This window comes from Ptychodera flava, chromosome 12 (genome assembly GCF_041260155.1).
Source record: "Ptychodera flava strain L36383 chromosome 12, AS_Pfla_20210202, whole genome shotgun sequence".
In the NCBI taxonomy this organism is placed as follows: Eukaryota; Metazoa; Hemichordata; class Enteropneusta; family Ptychoderidae; genus Ptychodera; species Ptychodera flava.
This window is the reverse complement of record NC_091939.1, coordinates 6678857-6698221: the sequence shown is the minus strand read 5'-3', so window position 1 is coordinate 6698221 and position 19365 is coordinate 6678857. Positions and strand designations below refer to the sequence as shown.

Here is a 19365-nt window from a genome sequence, read left to right as displayed (position 1 = left end):
TGACGGGCAGCAGTATGACCCCTTCTCATCGAACACTTGCAACACTGCCTGCGATCGGAGACCGGTTGTGGCATCGACAGAAATTTTAGTTGTCAGGATTCTTTTCAACAAATACGGGCTACCACAAGTTTACCTCTGAATGCAGTTGTGATTAGCAACCTCTACTACATTAATAAAGAAAATGAGCTCATACGCTGACGAGTTCTTCCGTATTATGCAAGTTCCGTGCGTTTCGAGTGTCTCGCCAGTCAAGCTATGATTCATGACACGGCAGCTCATTATGCGTGACCTCATTATGTCTAGACTCTAAACCAATAGGCACAGCTCTGAGATGTCATATGATACTATTCATGAGCATTTGTTTACAACATATGCGATTTTCGCGCCACGTCGTTATCCTCTGTTTTCTTGGTTATTTACGCCTATTTTACCTTATTAAGGCATAGCTGATGAGTCATACTTTGAGGGCAATAATAATCGGCTAATCTGCATTCAAGAAAGTGGTAAGGGATTGGCTAGTACTGCGCTTCGCGCCCTAACGACTGGAATTTGACATGTGTCAATCAATGGTTTTCACTGCAAGTTACTCGAAATCGTGTCAATCAGAGCAATTACCGACGAGGGGGCAAGCCCCCGATTAGTAACATGAAGTTGTATGTTGCCAGGAGTAAACCATTGCCGATTGGAGAGGTTTGCATTCCTCTGACGGTACTTACGTTGGAACATAATCGGCTTGAAAATTTTAGGGTTTTTCATTGTTTCGCTCAAAAGTTTACAGTGCTGAGAACACATTTTAATGAACAACAGTAAAAATTAATCATTTTTAAATAATGAGTAATACCTCAAGGCCTTATTTTTCGTACTAAATTGTCTACATGATTTTTAGACCAAAAATTACAAAGTTTCAAAGAGAGGTCCTGTCAACCCCACAGAAAATGTACCCTCCATTTCTTCGTGCAGTGAGGTCACCAGCCGAGCGAGCGGGACTTTAGCACCCGTTTACCGTATTGTGGAAGCTATGCCAAAATTGACACTTGCAGCCTATTTCGACCAGCGTCGTCCTCAACAGCAGGATTATGCCACAAAATTGACAAAATTTTCAGATTTTGCCCTATATTCACAAACGTGAATTCGCTCCATTTCTGCCGACGATCGCGTGCCTAGTGACCCAGATGATTTTATTTTACGTTTATATTGACAATGGGGTACGTTTAATCTGCATAGTTTGGCGATTGACTCTTTAGACCAAAAATTACAAGTTTTGAAAGTTGAGTTCGTTCAAAATCAAGTAATTTTGGCTACCCGATTGAAAAGTGATAAAATTATATTTTAAAATATGTATATTGCCAAAAAATTTGTCGACGATATTCTTCAGACCTATAGCCGACACTTACCATCTCAAAAACAGTAAAAATATACCTTACTTTATGAGAAAACCGCATCTTTATTTTGGGAATATTGCTGTCTTTTGTTTACTTTTAATGACGCCACTGAAAGACGCCATTTTTGCCGATATTACCCGTCATGCAATGGTACCGGAAAAGCCCGGTCGTCGTGCAGACTGATTATGACTAAAACGATATTGTACGCACGTAAAGATGTGTGAATTTCATTACAATTTTGTTGGCCATTTGGATGCCACATTGGGCAATGCAGTTGAAAACTGCATCCCACAGCCTTTTTTTTTTTTTGCATCTTTACACCTTGTGTGATGTCACTTGATTGAAATTCAGCATTTCACACTCTACATGCATTATTAAACAACGCCACTCTTGCAATCACTTGGGAACATTTGACATAATCCAACATTCAGTGGAGCCTACACAAATGAAATCATTGTCGTACATGATAATACTACATCCACCACTGTCATTGCATATAATTTACTGTATTGTGAGGCAGTCCTTCTATGGATTGAACCAACCAGGCTGGGGCATGACATGGAAAAAATACCGCACCAATGTGAGGGCGCAATTTCCCAAAGCATTACGCAGAAACATAAATCAAGATACATGATGACTTACCTTAATAGCTTGCCCAAAGAATCCTCGGCCAAGTATTTCACCCTTGATGAGATCCGATGGTCTGAAAATTCTCTGGTTCTTGGTTTCAGATTTCAGGGACTGAGCCCTTGACAGACAGTCATATGTTGGTGATGTCTTCAGTGGAAGGCTGTTTGGTCTGCTTGTACTGACAGTAAATAAAACAGGATGTGAGCAGTTCATCAAATCATTCTATGTACTCCTTTTTACTGCACCAAAACATTGATAAATTCAGCAAATGTTTTCTTACAGACAATGCAAGATGTTTATGGGAAGTTTCAATTCAAAACTGCTCATCATTTACCGCGATAACAAGTACTTTGGCTTTGTTTTGCTCACTTCTACGTGGCGGTGAAACAAAAAATGGGCAACTTGAATATAGATTACCAATACACTTTCCATGTCACTGGATAAAGTGGTCATGAAATGATGATGGACATCTTATGTATTTGATATGTCATTTTGTCATTATATTAATATAATAGCTAAACCACTGTTCTGCTAGACATTTTTGAAAATTTTTTGCAATTTGCCTTTCTTGGTGTGTTGTTTTAACTAAACAAAATTGTACTCTTTGTATGTCTTTTACAGTGTTATGACGGAATCTTCAGACTGCATTAAAGTAAATTACATAAATTGCAGTGTCAAAGTATACTTTGACACTGCAAGTATTCTGAAATGGTGCTTTCTGATGTAAACCAAGCAGCAGAAATGTTGACACTGGATAAAATAAATGTTTTGTTCTCTGCACATCATCTTGTAAACACAAGAGAATATCCTGTGTAACAAATTAAATGCATGTTTCTTAATTAATTATATCAACGTTTTGAACACGATCATAATTCATGTCTGTATCCTAAGATTTGTACACTAAAGTATCTTATCGAGCAGACATGTCACATGATAAATTGCTTGTTGGAAATTTACTTTATTAGGGCATCTGTACGGTCAGATACTGCATCTAGTACTGAGACCAGATGGGATCTTGTTACACCTATTTTTAACCCTTTGAGCGCCAAAGTCAATTTTTATCACCTTCATAAAATGTACCGAAGAGTTTTTACAAAATTTTGATAAAAATCTTTAGCCAATGAAATGTGGTATCCTTTTGGTCCAAAATAATCAAAATAATTACAGAAAAATTCGTATAATTGGTAAAATGTTTGGCTTAAATTTTGGCGGGACAAAATTACAGCACTCAAAGGTTGCCTTTTGACTCTCTCACACACCATGCTAACATATGGATTCACCCATTCATTAGGAAACAATAGGGCTGAACCAAAGTGTGAGAGCAAAAGGGGTGGAACTCTGTGTGATGACTTACTTTCTTGGCATGGACGATGACCTATCAACCTTGAGTCTTTGTTTCCGTCTCTCAACAAAGCCCATTTGTCTCTTGCGATCAAACTCTGTCCTAGGGGGTCCTGGCGATACAGGCACTGCACTATCCGTCTCGTCACCGCCTACGGCGACGGAGGTCGGACTGGAATTCTCTTTCCAACATGATGCAAACGGATCATGTTCTACTGTCAGATGAAGGACTGATGCAGTCTGCTTTAAGATTTGATCAATCTGGGAAAATGAGGAGAAAATGTTAGTGAGTCAGTATATGTCATATTATATACGGATCAAAATTTTCTCATTTTCTTTTCAATTTGTCCTTCCCTTAAAACTGCCCATAATACAGAGATTGATGAGGTACCTAAATTGTGTTTAAAATTTAGTCAATATAATTTTCAATCAAGATAACACTGAAGTGGCATCAGATCACAGAGGTTGTACTTTTGTCAGTGAAGATTGTTGGATTTAATCAGGTATTAATGATTTTTATTCATTTCTGACACTGGGGGTGCTGTTCTGCTAACCTTCTGGGATAAGTTTTCCTCACAGCATGCGCAATAAATTGAAATTGATAAAGATTAGCAACAGTTTCATTATAATTAGATGATTTTTTTCCCAAAATAATTTAAGAGGGAGGATTTTTTACAGATAAACATTAGTCTGTGGATGAATTAAGTTACAGGGAACACAACTTTCCAACATCCCTATACTATACACATCACAAAATATGCACACTCAAAATAGACGTACTGGGTGTGATTATGGGATAGGTACTCTAGGGTACTTGCCAATAAAAAATAATGAAATCAAGTTTTGACCTCTGGTAACTCATTGCCAAAACACAGACTTTTAGAAAACACAAAGATTACCCATATCTCTGTTCTATTATTAACATCAGTCTGACAGATGGCTTGTTGAGTAGTCATGGTGTGCAACTGTGAAATATTTTTGCGAATTTTAATGAAAATATTTCCAAGATCGCCAGATGTTTTCACAGATGTGATGCGAGAAACACACAAAATACATCCCAAGACAATCTTTTTTACATATCTGTTCATACAACCGACTAGCCTACTGGTCCACATACAAATTAAATTCAACAGCCACATCTCTATCAACTCTCTGCAATGCATATGCAAGCCCCAACAACATTTAAAGAATAAATGTGTGTAGTTACATCTTCAATATGGTTCATATTCTTTTTACCTGGCTTTTTTCTTTGACAGGCGTGCCATTGACTTCTAAAATCTTGTCGCCAACTTGTAAAGACACGCCCTCTGGCGTGTAAGCAACTCTGTTGGAAGTAACAGTACAGGTGGTTTTATAACACTTTCTCCGATTAAATCTTATTTCAGAAAGTTATAATGTGATTGAAGCATCGATGAAGCTTACATCTAATGCTTTATATTGTGTGCAATGGAAATGACTGTCAGTCTCTCAGACTGGCAGTACAGTCAACTGTCTTATGAAGTTTCTCGGTTCAATTTTACTGTATGATGTGCTGTTCATTCATCCAGTTCTGATATTCCCATAATGTTACAAAAAAAACAAACAATTTTATTTTGAAAATCAGTCATCTAAAAAAGTTACCTCACAATGTATTTATAAATTGTTCACATTATCTTTTTTAAATTAACAGGGTCCATCCACTCAAAGTCACTTATGATTCACAGACTTTCAAGGACTTTTTTGGCAACTTTCAAGGATATTTTAAGTTCAATAACATTATTTTCTAGATATCACTTTTATATATGATTTTTTAATCACTTTATACATCAGTTTTACAATATTAACTATTGGTCATCTCCTCATTTTGAAAATTGAAGTTGGATTATTAATTTTCCAGGACTATGCAGGACTCAATTTTCCAGGACTTTCAACATCTTTCCACGAAGCTTTATTATAAAATTCAAGGACTTTCCAGGAGTGTACAGATCCTGATTAATGATGTTCATGTTTCCATGTGAAAAGAAATAATGACATTTTGCATTTGATTTGTATGCATCAAAGGTATCTTATGGCGGAAGCATTAACATATCTGGTTAGGAAACTACAATATTCCTGCATGAAAAAATCACTGTCATTGATACATAAGTCAATATTGTACAGCAGTAATGAAATATAAATAGCAGAGTGTTTTTGAGTGAGTTGATATTACAGGTTGTACAGGCCATTACTACAAGCAGCTTTGAAAATAATCAACACAGTAATACTGAAAAACCTGTCTGAACTGAACCCTGTCTGAACTGGAAACCTGTCTAAACTTGAACCCTATTCCCAGTCCCATTTCGATAGAACTCTATGTTAAAAGCACCTCTATAAACCAAACACCTCTCCAAACTCAACAATTTTCTCAGTCCCTGAAAGGTTCAATTGAGACAGGTTTTACTGTACTATCAATGTAACTTCACACAGCTTCATTGGTGACAGAAAAAGACAACCTGCACATGCTGAAATATTAACAGGAAAAATGACTGACAAAAGATGATAAATGCTGGTTATAATTGTCAACATTATTGATTTATTTTCATCTGAGAACAGTCCACTTACTGGGTAACACAGTAATTTTCTTGTTTTCTGCTATCAATGTCTAAGTTGTCCTCAGGATGACACATTATGTTGAGTTGTTTCTCTACTGACAGTGAAAGACTTTTATGACCATCTGGTGAGGCTGGTATCTTCACTAACTGAACAGTGTGAGGACTCCGTGATCTCGGTGTGCTGTTCAAAAGTGGAAGGACGACGGTCTGGTAGCATCTACCACTGCATTGGACAAAATGGAACAAAAAATACATTAGCTATAAGCTCTGGCATATATTCAAAATTTTTTGTAATGTTTGTCATGAGTACAGATTCTTATTCTTCTCCAAAAGTCATGCACATATATGCCTTGTGTTCAATGTGTCAACACAGCTTACATGTACGTAACGTTCAATGCTATTCTTGATGGCCAAATTATGGGCCGTACTGGAATTCACTCAACATGCATATTTGATCCAGACTAGAACTAATTCAATATGATTGCATATTTTCCACATAACAATTGAGGCACTGCAACAAAAACACAAGTACCGGTATCAAAGTCAGTTGAGAACACATACATTTAGAAAAGTGATCAAATATCAAAATCTACACATTAAGCATGACATACATGTAAATATACATGTACTGGTGATATGATATGTACATACCAATATAACTTTGATCTTTCAACCAGGGCGTAACTCTCCCCCTCTCCGATATACATTCCACAGTGCTCGCAATTGAAGCATTCCGGATGGAATTTATGATCACCTGCAACCTAAGAAGTAACAGAAGATGGAATTCAAGCCCATCCATCAGTGTGTTTTATAGTAATCATCGCAAGTCATTTGTCATGTCTATACTACAATAATGTAACAGCTGTAAAACTCGCATCCTAACGTGTCAACATTTATCACTAACTCAATCTTTGCTAGTTTGCTATCCTGTCCACATCCACCAATCAAAATAAAGCTGATTTCCCATGAGGTGCTACAGAAAAAAATGCTCATTTATTCTGAGCTATAAGATATATTACCTGCGTGCTAATGAGCTCAGACTTTACATTCAACAGAGGAGAGGGATCAGGAAAACATGGCCTATGAAAATTTACATTCTGCGCGGTCATCATAAGTTGCATCCTGAAAACATTGGATTTAACACTGAACTTGAATATTTCAAATGCAGAAGAAAGCAGTATATCAACATCAAACTTTGTTCATAGTTTTACTAAAATGATAAACCCTTGATTTTACACGATATTTGCGTTACCAATCCATGATTTCTTTTATGATGTCAGAGTTTTTTGATAATCCACTTACCATCACAGGTCCAGTGATGACTTGAGAACAGCCCTGACACGCAGACCCATACTTTGCCCAGTAGTCCGTCCGACAGAACAGCAGACCGTCTTTTTCAAAATACCAGTCAATGAGCTGGCTGTAGCACTCAGAACATCTGCAGAAAATACAAAGGGAATGATAAAATTATTATTAAATGCTGATCTGTGAAGTCTATCCAGTAGCAAATTTGACAATTTTGTTATCATATTACACTTGGTCTGCAGTGGCACTGATGCAAGCTTCATGTGTGCTGATGTAGTATATATTTATTAAACTTGGCATAGATTTTATATTTTTTTAATTAATGAATATTACCAGTAACTCCAACTTACATGTAAACAATGAGTTTCTCTGTTGAAGTCTCTCAGTATTAAATGATGATATCAATAATTTAGGAGAATCTACAAAATCATCACACATATCCATATACATGTCCAGCATTTGTAACAACTACATACAAACAAATATACAAACTGCCATACAAACCCTCTTAATGGCATTTGCACTCTACCATACAGTTCTTGATAAAGCACCCAGAGGCTAATAAAGGCATTTTAATTGTACACAGTCTTTTCATTATATTGAAAGATTGTATGTAGAGACAAAACATAATAGTTTAAACAATAAAGTAAATTTTGCACAGTATTTGTCAATGTGAAATACAAGGTTCAGGACTTGCATGGAATCTGAATGGGCGAAGTGAGTTTGACAGTATAATGAGATCATTAGTGCAGAACTTTATATTTTATTTTTTCATCATTTCTGAAATACGATGATTTCAATGGCTGTAACTCTCAGAGGAGTGGCCTGACAGTTTAATCAAGATCATCTTGTGTTATAAAATAATAAGTAAGTCACGATAAGGTATTATAGCCACATTGGCAATGATAATGGTGATGAGTTATCATCTCAATAAAATACACTTCTGGGAATAAATTCAACTCCCCATGATACATGGTTGTCATGGTAACATATGTATATTTCTAAAATGGACATGATATTGACAAGTGCATTATTATTGTCAAGTTTTCACCTGAGGTGTTTTGCACTTAAGAATTGAATTGCTACATGCCCTGGGAAATGTGTGATTGGTGACAGTAATGTGTTTGTCACGAGCTGAAACAGTTCTGGCAGTGAGCCATAGATACTATTATGATTTGAATATTTCATCTCAATAGTTTACTACATCTGTATCAATATTATGGTCTGTAATGTGAGTGTACAATGTAGCTAGAGTCATTTGGGATAAAAGTGTTAAGCATCTGTAGTTTTCTGTAAACACTTCTCATTTGATGATGGTACAGTACTTAATCACATCAATTTCTAGCATTATGGCATAGTAATGGTATTATACTGTAAGATATCAATGCGGCACAATAAGCAGAAAACTGATTTCAATGTGAGAAAGCATTTTCATTGTTCCAAGTATACAGAGTGATTCTATTTATATATGGTGTATCCACCTTGATTATTGTATCCACCTTGGTTATATTTCTAAAATATGTTTATTACATTGCTCATTGGCTGAGTGAAAAAATACATTTCAGCTGTGTATAAGATGAAATGTAGCTGAATAGAGGGTTTTGAATTTATTGGACACCTTTCTATCTGTCAAGATTGGTACATGTTCTACTATGGCATGTCTGATCCAAGTTTCTGATGGTCAAGTATTGATTAAGGTAGTTAGCGCCTTGAAAGTGAGACTTAAACTTTTGCTCAAACTTTCCTGAATGAAAATGTCAACCATTCTCTTACAAAATCAACAATAAAAATCGGGGGTCACTGCGCAAAGTTTGGAACTAGTAAAAAAAATTATCCAACATTTTGCGATATTTGAAATTCAGAATGGCCGCCATCCCTGTGTTAACTCTATGTATGGGGGAAAATTAAAAGTTTGGATTTTCGAAAAACTAAGCCAGTGAAAAGAGTTTCTTACACTAAAGAGCTTTAAAATGAACTCCCACAAGTGGTATATCAGAAAAGAATTGTAAAAGTTTCAAAAGACTGTCAGAGAAATGGGAGTTAAACAGATGTGGATTGGTGTACAGCACTGTAAAGGTCTACTAGTATTGCTAGTACCTTAATTACAAAGACTATTACGGTAGACTGATAATATTCGTCTAGTATTGGGCCATTATTTACAATGTAAGATTTAAGATAGCAAAGAAATAGCGATGGATTTGTCAACTGTATGAATATAAACAAATGTCATTTAGTTCGATGACTACCTACCCTGTACAAAATCAATCCAAGCTTCACAGATCAGTCAGATTTCTGATTGTTAAACCTCTAATTACTACTCTCCAAACTCATTAAGCATTTGAAAAAAGGAATTTTTTCAATCACAGAGCCGAGATATATGATTTCATTAACACAATGCCCATGTCAGACTGTGATGCTGGCAATTTGCCAACAATACACTCTGAGTAACTCATTACTGCATGATGTGTGTTTGGCCCGCTGCACGCTACAATTATTGCAAATTAGAATATTTCCAGTTGACTTGCCTGGGAAAGGTGTGTGTTAGGATTTCATTCACGTCATTTCAAAACCTCCAGGTGCACCTAATACTGTGACTTGATTTATATTCATGACTAGTAATGTGGGATCAAGCATTTCAAAATTTCAGTATACACGGCAGTGCAAGCTGACAACACCACATCTTGTATCCATTTTGCATTTGTCCATTTTCTCAGACAGAAAACTACATCATTTCTATTATGAGTTCACTGGTTATTGTCAATACATTTTAGTTTTTAGGTCAAACCCACTTCTTTCTTTATCATAGCAGGGTATTAGGGTATTACTATGTGTAATTACGGCAAAACATCATATTTTTATGTTCTACCAAATTTTAAAAAAATTGAATCCATTTTTAAGTATGCTTTGTTTTATATATTTTAAACTGTGAAAACACCTGATTTGCCTGGCTAGCATTTGTCAAATACACAAATTCAAAATGTCACCATATCATCTTTTCAAAATGCCGAAAAAGTGACGACACATTTCAGTTATTGAAAATTGGTTATCACTCACATTACACTGTCCATGGAAATTTTCACTAATTACTAGCATATCTAATATACTTTACCTTATTGATTTGATGTTTGAAATTAGTTCAGACAGTTATGCAAATATCTGATAGCTATCCAACACATGGTATCAAAATTTTCAGTCTGTTATATAACAGATGATTAATTCCTATTTTGATATCCATTATTAAAAATCACGGCTTATCACAACAGCTACACAGCTGCAGTAAAAAGCAGGTATTATACAATTGTATACTTGCTATTTCAGTATTTGCTATTGTAACAGATAGTACAGAGGATACCTTCCAATGCAAACCTAATTCTGCATAGTAATTTTCTACACAATATTGGAAGTTTTAGTAAACCCTTTGGTTAAAAGAACACCCCTCTGATTTTAATTTTCACTATGGAATAACACAGAATATTTAAATGCATATACTTGTGATGAGTCAAAGGTCAAATGTATTTGGTAATATTTTTGTTCCATTTTTCAATAATTGTACAATGTTGTACGCTATTAACAGAGCTTGACAACAGTTTCTTTGAACCATGTTCTGAAAAATAACACCAACTGATTGGAATGTAGGCCATGGCACGGACAAATTTAAACAATTTAGTCTGCCGAGCATATTCAAATTGAGTGAGTGCAGTGTGAGCATCCAGACCTTGGTGTAATACTTGTATCTGGTACACAGCTTACATAGTATTACAACTCCATTCGCTGTAATCATACATGTACTTCCTGGTATTTTTGTAAGGTTTTTTTTTGTTTGAAAAGTGTTTCTGTTTGCTTTCAAAATCATGTACCATAAATATGTGTAGTGCTAATAACTTGTCAACTTGTGGATGTACAATGCATGTGACGGTCAGTGTTATTGTTGGAAGCATTTTGTCAGTTAGGCAAACGATTTGCATGTCATTATACCCTATGAAAAAGAATAACAAGCGACCTAGCGGCCGATATAGCTCCGCTGTGTTTATGTAGAGAATAACTATTTTTGACACATGTTGATGAAGAAGGTGGAAATCTTTGATAGCTCAATGCAATGGCCAGAAAAAAGTGGCTAAAATAAGCTGCAAAAATACACAATGTCATCATACTTTGAATATGTCACATCGGATCATCCCTAAGAACATGTCAACCAAAGCTATCTGATGAGTAGTTTTTTGAGAATGAAATTTTCTGACCAAAAATGGCAACAATTGCCCCCAAAATAAAATTTGCAGATTTCATCATCATTTCAAAAGATCGAATTTAGTTCATCTATAGAAACCTGTATACCAAATTTCAAAGCTGTTAGACCAGTACTTTTTGAGAAACACATTTTTGACCAAAAATGGCAAAAATTGCCCCAAAATTTATAATTGCAGATTTCATCATTATTTCAATAAATATCATTTAGTTCATCTATAGAAACCTGTATACCAAATTTCAAAGCTATCAAATGAGTAGTTTTGGAAATACACATTTTTCGACCAAAAATGGCAAAAATTGCCCTAAAAATACAAAATTAAAGATTTCATCAGAAATTCAAAGCTATCAGACCAGTACTTTTTGGGAAACACTTTTTTTTACCAAAAATGGCAAAAATTGACCCACAATTACAAAATTGCAGATTTCATCATAATTTCAATGAATATCATTAAGGTGATCTGTAGGAACCTGTATACCAGATTGCAAAGCTATCAGATGAGTAGTTTTGAAAATACACATTTTTTGACCAAAAATGGAAAAAATTGCCCCAAAATTACAAAATTGCAGATTTCATCATAATTTCAATAAATATCTTTTAGTTCATCTATAGAAACCTGTATACCAAATTTCAAAGCTATCAGATGAGTAGTTTTGGAAATACACATTTTTTGACCAAAAATGGCAAAAATTGCCCCAAAAATACAAAATTACAGATTTCATCAGAAATTCAATATATATTACTAGTTCATCTATAGAAACTTGTTTACCACATTTCAAAACTATCAGACCAGTGCTTTTTGAGAAATACATTTTTTGACCAAAAATGGCAAAAATTGCCTTAAAAATACAAATATGCAAATTTCACCACAATTTGAACAAATCTGAAATAGATCATCCCTAGGGACATATGTACCAAATATCAAAGCTATCTGACTGCTAGTTTTGAAGAAGAAGATTTTTAAAGATTTTTTTACCAAAAATGACAAAAATTGCCTTAAAAATACAAATATGCAAATTTCACCACGATTTGAACAAATCTGACTGAAGTCACCCTAAGTAAACTGTATATCAAATTTCAAAGCAATCAGACAAGCGGTTTCAGAGAAGAAGATTTTTTTACCAAAAACAGCAAAAAATACCCCAAAAATACAAATATGCAAATTTCACCATGATTTGAACAAACTGAAGTGAGGTCACCCCAAGTGAACTGCATATAAAATTTCAAAGCCATTCGACTTGCAGTTTCAGAGGAAAAGGCAATTGTTGACGGACGACGACGACGACGACGGACGACGACGGACGACGACAGACGACGACGGAAAATCAACCTATTTGATAAGCTCCGCGTCGCTGACAGCGGAGCTAAAAAACGTGTAGTTGATTGATAGAGTACAAATAATGAAAATATGATCAAAACTTGCAGCTACAACTGTATCATCCATTTCAAGTACAACTTATCAATGGCAAAAATACCACATGTAGGGACTAGGTGAAATTAGTTCATGCCCAGCTAGCAATTTGATCACAGAAACAGAAATGTCAGAGTAGAATCATAATCCTATATAGTATTACAGTTTAGAAGTTGAGGCAAGCAATATCGCAAAGACACACATGGAATGAGTTTTGCCCAGAGGAATAATGTAGTTACAGTAAACTGTTTGAGTACTGATTACTGTTTGACCTGTAAAGCCTATGGCAAGAGCGCCCTCAAGCAACCCAAACAGGAAGTTGGAATTTCTCATTTACCTGAACAGCCAGCCAATTGATATTAATGACACAATTCAAAGCAATTGTACAATCGAACAGGAACTACCGATGCTTCTTTGAAATGGGGTAGTTAGATGCTGGCCACATTTGTGCTTGCTTTACCATTGGATTTTGGGCAGTGATGATTCTCAAACATTTCCTTATCTGAAGTTTGTCAATATGAACCCCGGAACTGATATATGTCCTTGTTGTTGTGTATACATGGTATTTAACATATTTCCATAATGGAGAAGTTCTACACACTACAGGCACAGTAATAAACTTCAGTTTCATAACAAACAGATCTCTCATAAGTAATAATATTCGCCAAACCTTCTCCCTGAAATTCTTTTATATTAAAAGCATTTACCACAATAAAGCAGACTATTTTGTAGTGACATTTAACTTATTACCATACTTTATCAATTATGCATAATTTGTAGGTCTGAGTATTATGATTATCCTGAGACCAAACAGACGAATTCATCTACACATAAGTCTGTAATAATTTGATTGTCATATAAATATGAACGGTTGCAACATCTGGCATTTGATAAATGCCTGGACTAAGTAAATGTTGCCAAATAAACCGCTGGGTCAAATTAGAATACTTGAGCAATTTGAAAAAGGAACTAACAATATATTTTCATCCGATGAAACTCTCAAAGGTTCAAACTTCCTCTCTCTCTCATTTTTGTTTTCTACATTTTCTACATTTGTTTTTACATCTCATACACATACAACTTGTACTTAACGACTACAAGTCCGTTCACATGTCAATCTAGGCAAATGGCCTCTGATACTTACGAAAACTTGGTTCTTATTAGGTTTGTTGAATTTGATCAACAATTTGAAACAACACAGTGAGTTATCAGGTTTTACTGAATCAATGCAATGGCAGTATTTTGAACAAACTTTGTTTCATATTTTCTATAGATAAATTTAGTTACACAGTTGGCAGGTGTAAAAAAGGGAAATATGGCATGGTGTTTCAATGATTAGATTCCCATTTATTTTATCTTCACTGTTGACTACAAAGAGGTCACGACACAGCAAATTCTAAAGGTGAAAGGTCAAGCATTGTATTGCTGTTCATACAGTGAACTATCAAACATGTTTGTCATACCACTCAAATGTCCATAAAAGTATTTGATTTTGTGGGCGCCATAACTTGGCCGAGGTCACACCTTTGCAATTATCAACAGGAATAAATAATACAGTGGGGAAGGCATGGTGAGGAAGTTCGGAAGTTGCTGTAAAGTGAAAGAAACAGCACAAATTATTCAGCATGTGATTACAGTCTTTTACACACGCTGCACTGTAATACTGAAATTTGGTGGACAATTTGTGAATTATTTTAGCTAGTATCACAGCGTAAAGCTCCATAAGCTGCATCTTTTGGCTATTTTATCAGAACTTTTGTTTCATGGTTTCCCTACACTTTCTGCATTGAATCCTTAAACTGTCATTTAATGCCAAGTATTTAGCATATCAACACAACCTATATGAGTATAATCTACATTGTTATTGTTGAAAATTGTATTCAAGTCCGGACTACAATTCATTTGTAAACAATAAACAGTGACCACTACACACATACAACCTGTGTTGATAAAAAAGAATACTAGAAAATGCAGCATGACAAACGGATCAGGGTCACATGGTAGTTGATATACAGAAACAGAATACTGCCACAAGTTACAGCTTATGTCCCTTTAATGTCGAGACCCTCTGGGCAGTTTGAACTCAAGCTTATATCAAAACTGTGGAAAGGTTTAAGACAACCTATGGCAATTGTATGATTTATCTAATCATCAGCTGATGCTTAGAAATTATCATGAAATGATCTTTTGCGATGTATGACCCATGTGTACTGATTATTATATATAAGTTTCAGTGCTGCTTTGACTTATTAGCCACCTGTGCTGGGCATTTTATGTTTTTAACCTTGAAATGACATGCATTCTTGTAAAGCTATAGTATAACCACATGGCCACAATCTGTATTCCACCATATTCTCGATGTACATGTATTTTGGATAGCAGAGATTTTGCTGATAAAATATAATGTCCCCACTGATTAGTGTCGTCATTTCTAGTGTACAATTCCATATTCTAGTTTACCATTCCAAATGAGTACAAAAGGACAGCACTTCCTTTAAGTTTCCAGAATTAGAAAAATGATCTCATTTTCATGAACTTCCCTTCCTGAGGGAATCATTTTGACTATACATGGCCGATGTCTGCAATATTGACTGAGATCTGGTAAATACTGAATTGGTAATTGTCAATACAGAGTTAAACCTAGAAGACATCCAAAGTGGGCAGATGCAGAACAATCGCAAGCACATGATATGATACCCTATGGGATGAGATAGGGTATATCACATCACATCATCATGTGATGTGATATGATATACCCTATAGGAAGAGATAATCCAAAGTCATGTGATGCTGACCAATCGTGACATTTACAAAGCGTCATTCACAGGTGTTCAGAATTTATGATTCAAATATTCATTCTTCACTAGGCACAATTACAGAAGTGCCTGCACTATTCAAACTTCACTGTTCTTCTTCTGGGCATCTCTGCTTCCTACACACATATACATGTACGGGTACATGTACATTTTGTGACTGGATACATATTTGCATTACTTTACTCTTTTTCTATGGAAATATGTATGCTCAAGATATGTACATCATACCGTACACAAGCCACGATTATTTTGATTTTGTTGTTTTGTATAGCAAAGGCAATGCATGACTGCCATGTACACATACATGTATGCATCTCACTGTGGTAAACAAAGCCTTATATTTTGTACAATGTTTTTAAGTTCTGTTTGATACAAAATTTATCTTTTTCACATCTGATATGTTTTTCCCGGCATTTTAAAAATTTTTCCAGGCCTGGTTGCGATTCCCCATTACATGCTAGTCCAGCCTACATATAGGGCAGTAGTCATCAAAGTGGCCAGAAAGAGATGACTTTGATTTATATAGTACAGTACTTTTCTAAAAGGAGTGTCAGTTGGATGGTAATACACTGATTCATTGAACAGTGCATGAATACAGGTCTTGGAACTGATCTCACTGAGAAAGAGCAAGGTCCAATATTTCATAATAATGTCACATATAGAACAATATTTACCCTTGTAAAGAATTACTAGACCAAATAAACCTACTCAATATCATCTTATTTTGTCATTCAAAGCATATATTCAACTATAAACAGCTGCATATATTTGTACTGAATTAAAATGATTGTAGACACACTGGCCATGGGGTGACTACCTTAAACAATGTTCAGTAAATTTTTTTTTTCAGTAAAATGTCATAGCATTGTCTAAAAGTGACCATGAGCAGAAGTTTATCATTGTACATTGGTGGCCATTATGACATGTTTGACAGTACATGATGCAATTGCCGGCACTCCTTGAGTGCTGTATGAAAGTTTATGCAATATTTGAATTGATATGATCATATCAGGGAACCTTGATCACTCAGGATGTCAGAGTTTTACTTCATAACAGGTATAATTTGGTGATGATCCGATGACAGTGACAGCAAGTTGAGTTTCCTTCTGTAATACAGTGAGCAGAGTGAATCACACAGGAAACTACCGAGAATACTACCAAAAGTTACATAAGACAGTTGAAATATTTCCAATGTTGACTTATACGGAGAAACATAAAATAAACAAAAGATAAAATATGAAAAGCCGGTGACTTATGGATGCTTGAAATTACAAATGCATGTAGGTGTGAATTTAATGACTATAAGGCTTAGAGTCATTTACTTCAAAATTACATGCATTTTAATTTCATAAGGGGAAAACAAAATTATCGTTTCAATAATAAATGAGTTAAGTGTTTTTATAAGGTATATCTAGTAGTGCACACTATGTCCTATCTGCACATGACTTAAATATTCTGCAAGCTTTCATCTGCAAAAAAGTCAAAATAAATCGTTTCTTGGGAAATTTCTTATTTGAAATTCTATTAAATGAGAAATTGTATCAAATAATCAGGTACATTGTACTTGACATTGTCACTAAATAAGGATATTAATGTATGTTTGGTGGATCACTCATGTCTGTAGAAGTCTTTCAATTTTTGTAAGAATTGACTTTCAGGATCCTTTGTGGAAGTGTTCATTATGTGACCTTGTAAGGCAGAGCTCATTTTTTTCAATGTTTGGAAAGTTTTATACTTTTGAATGGTACCGTCGTGCCACACACAGCTTGGCGTCCATTTATTGTTACGGGTATGCACGAACCAGTACAGTACTGTACGTCACCCACAAATGTCTGTTACTGAAAGAGCAGCGTGGGCACACAGGCTAGTTGTCCTGCATTGAAGTTATACATAAAGAAAGGTTTGGGTTTTCCATCAGTAAAACAAACACAGTGAGCATTTTCAAGTGTCTATGAAATCCAACCAGTCATCAAACAGCTATTTGAAAATCGAAATAACACTATCAATTTCATCAAAGAAACAATTTTAGGTGTGCCGCCTTTGTTTACAGTGTAGCAACACAAAAGAGATTATATCAAGGTATTTCTAGAAATATCTGTAGAGGGAGTGTTGCATGAAATCCAATCAGATATGCTCCTTTCACTGGCCATACCAATTTTACATAGAAGGCATGGATTATTCGTGGCCAGATTGCAAAAACTCTTACAAACATGGAATCTTTTCTAAATAAAGTAGTATTTTCACCTTGACTGATAAACATGAATATTAAGATCTGAAATCCTCTTTAGCTGTCTCTTTTTGCATTTTTTTTCTATACGATAGTTTCAAATCAAATGTGTAACAAATGTAGAAATGCTTTTACCGGTAATACTGAAATGTGACCACAAAATGCTTTTCAAACATTGGCAACGAACGTGCAACTTTGATTTTATCAACTAAATACTTTTCAAGTCATAACTCAAATATGGATGCTGCAAATATACGCTTACGTGCCCTAATTAAATTGACCAAATCCATCACTTAGGATTAAAATAGCGACATTTTCAAAGAAAATACAGGAATCCAAAACATCTCTTCGAAGATTGGATGGTTTCGGTGTTTCAGTAACAAGGAAAAAGATACAGTACCGGGGATTTAAGCTGGCTTTTGCCCTTCTTTTGACTTTCTGGTGTAAAGTTACTGACAAGACTCCATACTAACACCTTTCTTCACATTTAATTATGAACAGATGTCAAAGTATGCTGAGATAATTTGAAAACATGTTTTCCAATTTCATGGGCTGATGATGCTGATCAGAATTAAAAAGAAGTGTTTACTATCACCTCTTAGAGAAAGCTGATTGGCAGTACCAGCCTGTATGAAGAACTGGCAACAAGAGTAAACTCTGGAACCAGATGGAGGCAGGGCGGGAATCTTTTAGACAGTACCATTTACCGTAACTGACTGCTAAATTTAATGACTGAATATCATTGCGTTATAAAATTCAAACATTGTTTGATTAATGATCTATTAATCACACTGAGTACTGTGTGGTATGTGAGATAAGATTTTACTGCATAACTCTTCAACACATTCCTCTAATATGGTCTGTATTGAATAAATTACAAATTATTCGATCTCTTTGAAATTCACAGTTTTCAGCCAGACCTACAGTGACATGCATTCATTGGTTCTTCATATTGCTGATTGTGTGTACACAGCTCATTTGTCATGGCTTGTGATCATGTGTTGCATTGTATTGGCTGGTGATGCCAAGAAGGCAAGATTTTTACAACTGAGACCTATACTTTGAGAAAGCTGTTATCAATATCATTCTGTGTGGGTTCAAAGGTCATATGTATCCATTAAAATCACGTCATACTAATTTAAGAGAATACAGGACAATTGATTTTCAATAATACTTAAAGACACTATGGTTTTGTCAAGTCAGATATAAAGGAGCAGATATTATAGACATATTATAGTTGTAACTTGTGTGGCGTCATTTAAAATTAATTTTTAGGTCCCCCTTCTGTGTTTCAAAGAGTAAAAAGAATGTTCTCCTTGGGTGTTATGCAGAGGTAGGTAGATGTCGGGAATTCTGCTTTGATACTGGAGATAATTTGGTTTTATCTAATGAAAAAAGAAACGGAAGTCCGGTGATGATCCCTGTGATATGCAAGTGTCA

The 19365-nt window shown here is 35.2% G+C and overlaps 1 protein-coding gene across 2 annotated transcripts in view; it reads right to left on the bottom strand.

Annotated features, from left to right (window-relative positions):
- LOC139144824 (LIM domain kinase 1-like) overlaps nucleotides 1-19365 on the bottom strand; it is a 39551-nt gene that overhangs the window by 7973 nt on the left and 12213 nt on the right. For both annotated transcript variants that reach the window (XM_070715614.1, XM_070715615.1), the window contains 6 exons: nucleotides 7226-7361; nucleotides 6575-6684; nucleotides 5934-6146; nucleotides 4590-4677; nucleotides 3367-3614; nucleotides 2025-2190 (listed from right to left, as the gene is read on the bottom strand). In XM_070715614.1, the coding sequence (XP_070571715.1) occupies nucleotides 2025-2190; nucleotides 3367-3614; nucleotides 4590-4677; nucleotides 5934-6146; nucleotides 6575-6684; nucleotides 7226-7361 (961 nt within the window). The remainder of the gene's footprint in view (nucleotides 1-2024; nucleotides 2191-3366; nucleotides 3615-4589; nucleotides 4678-5933; nucleotides 6147-6574; nucleotides 6685-7225; nucleotides 7362-19365) is intronic.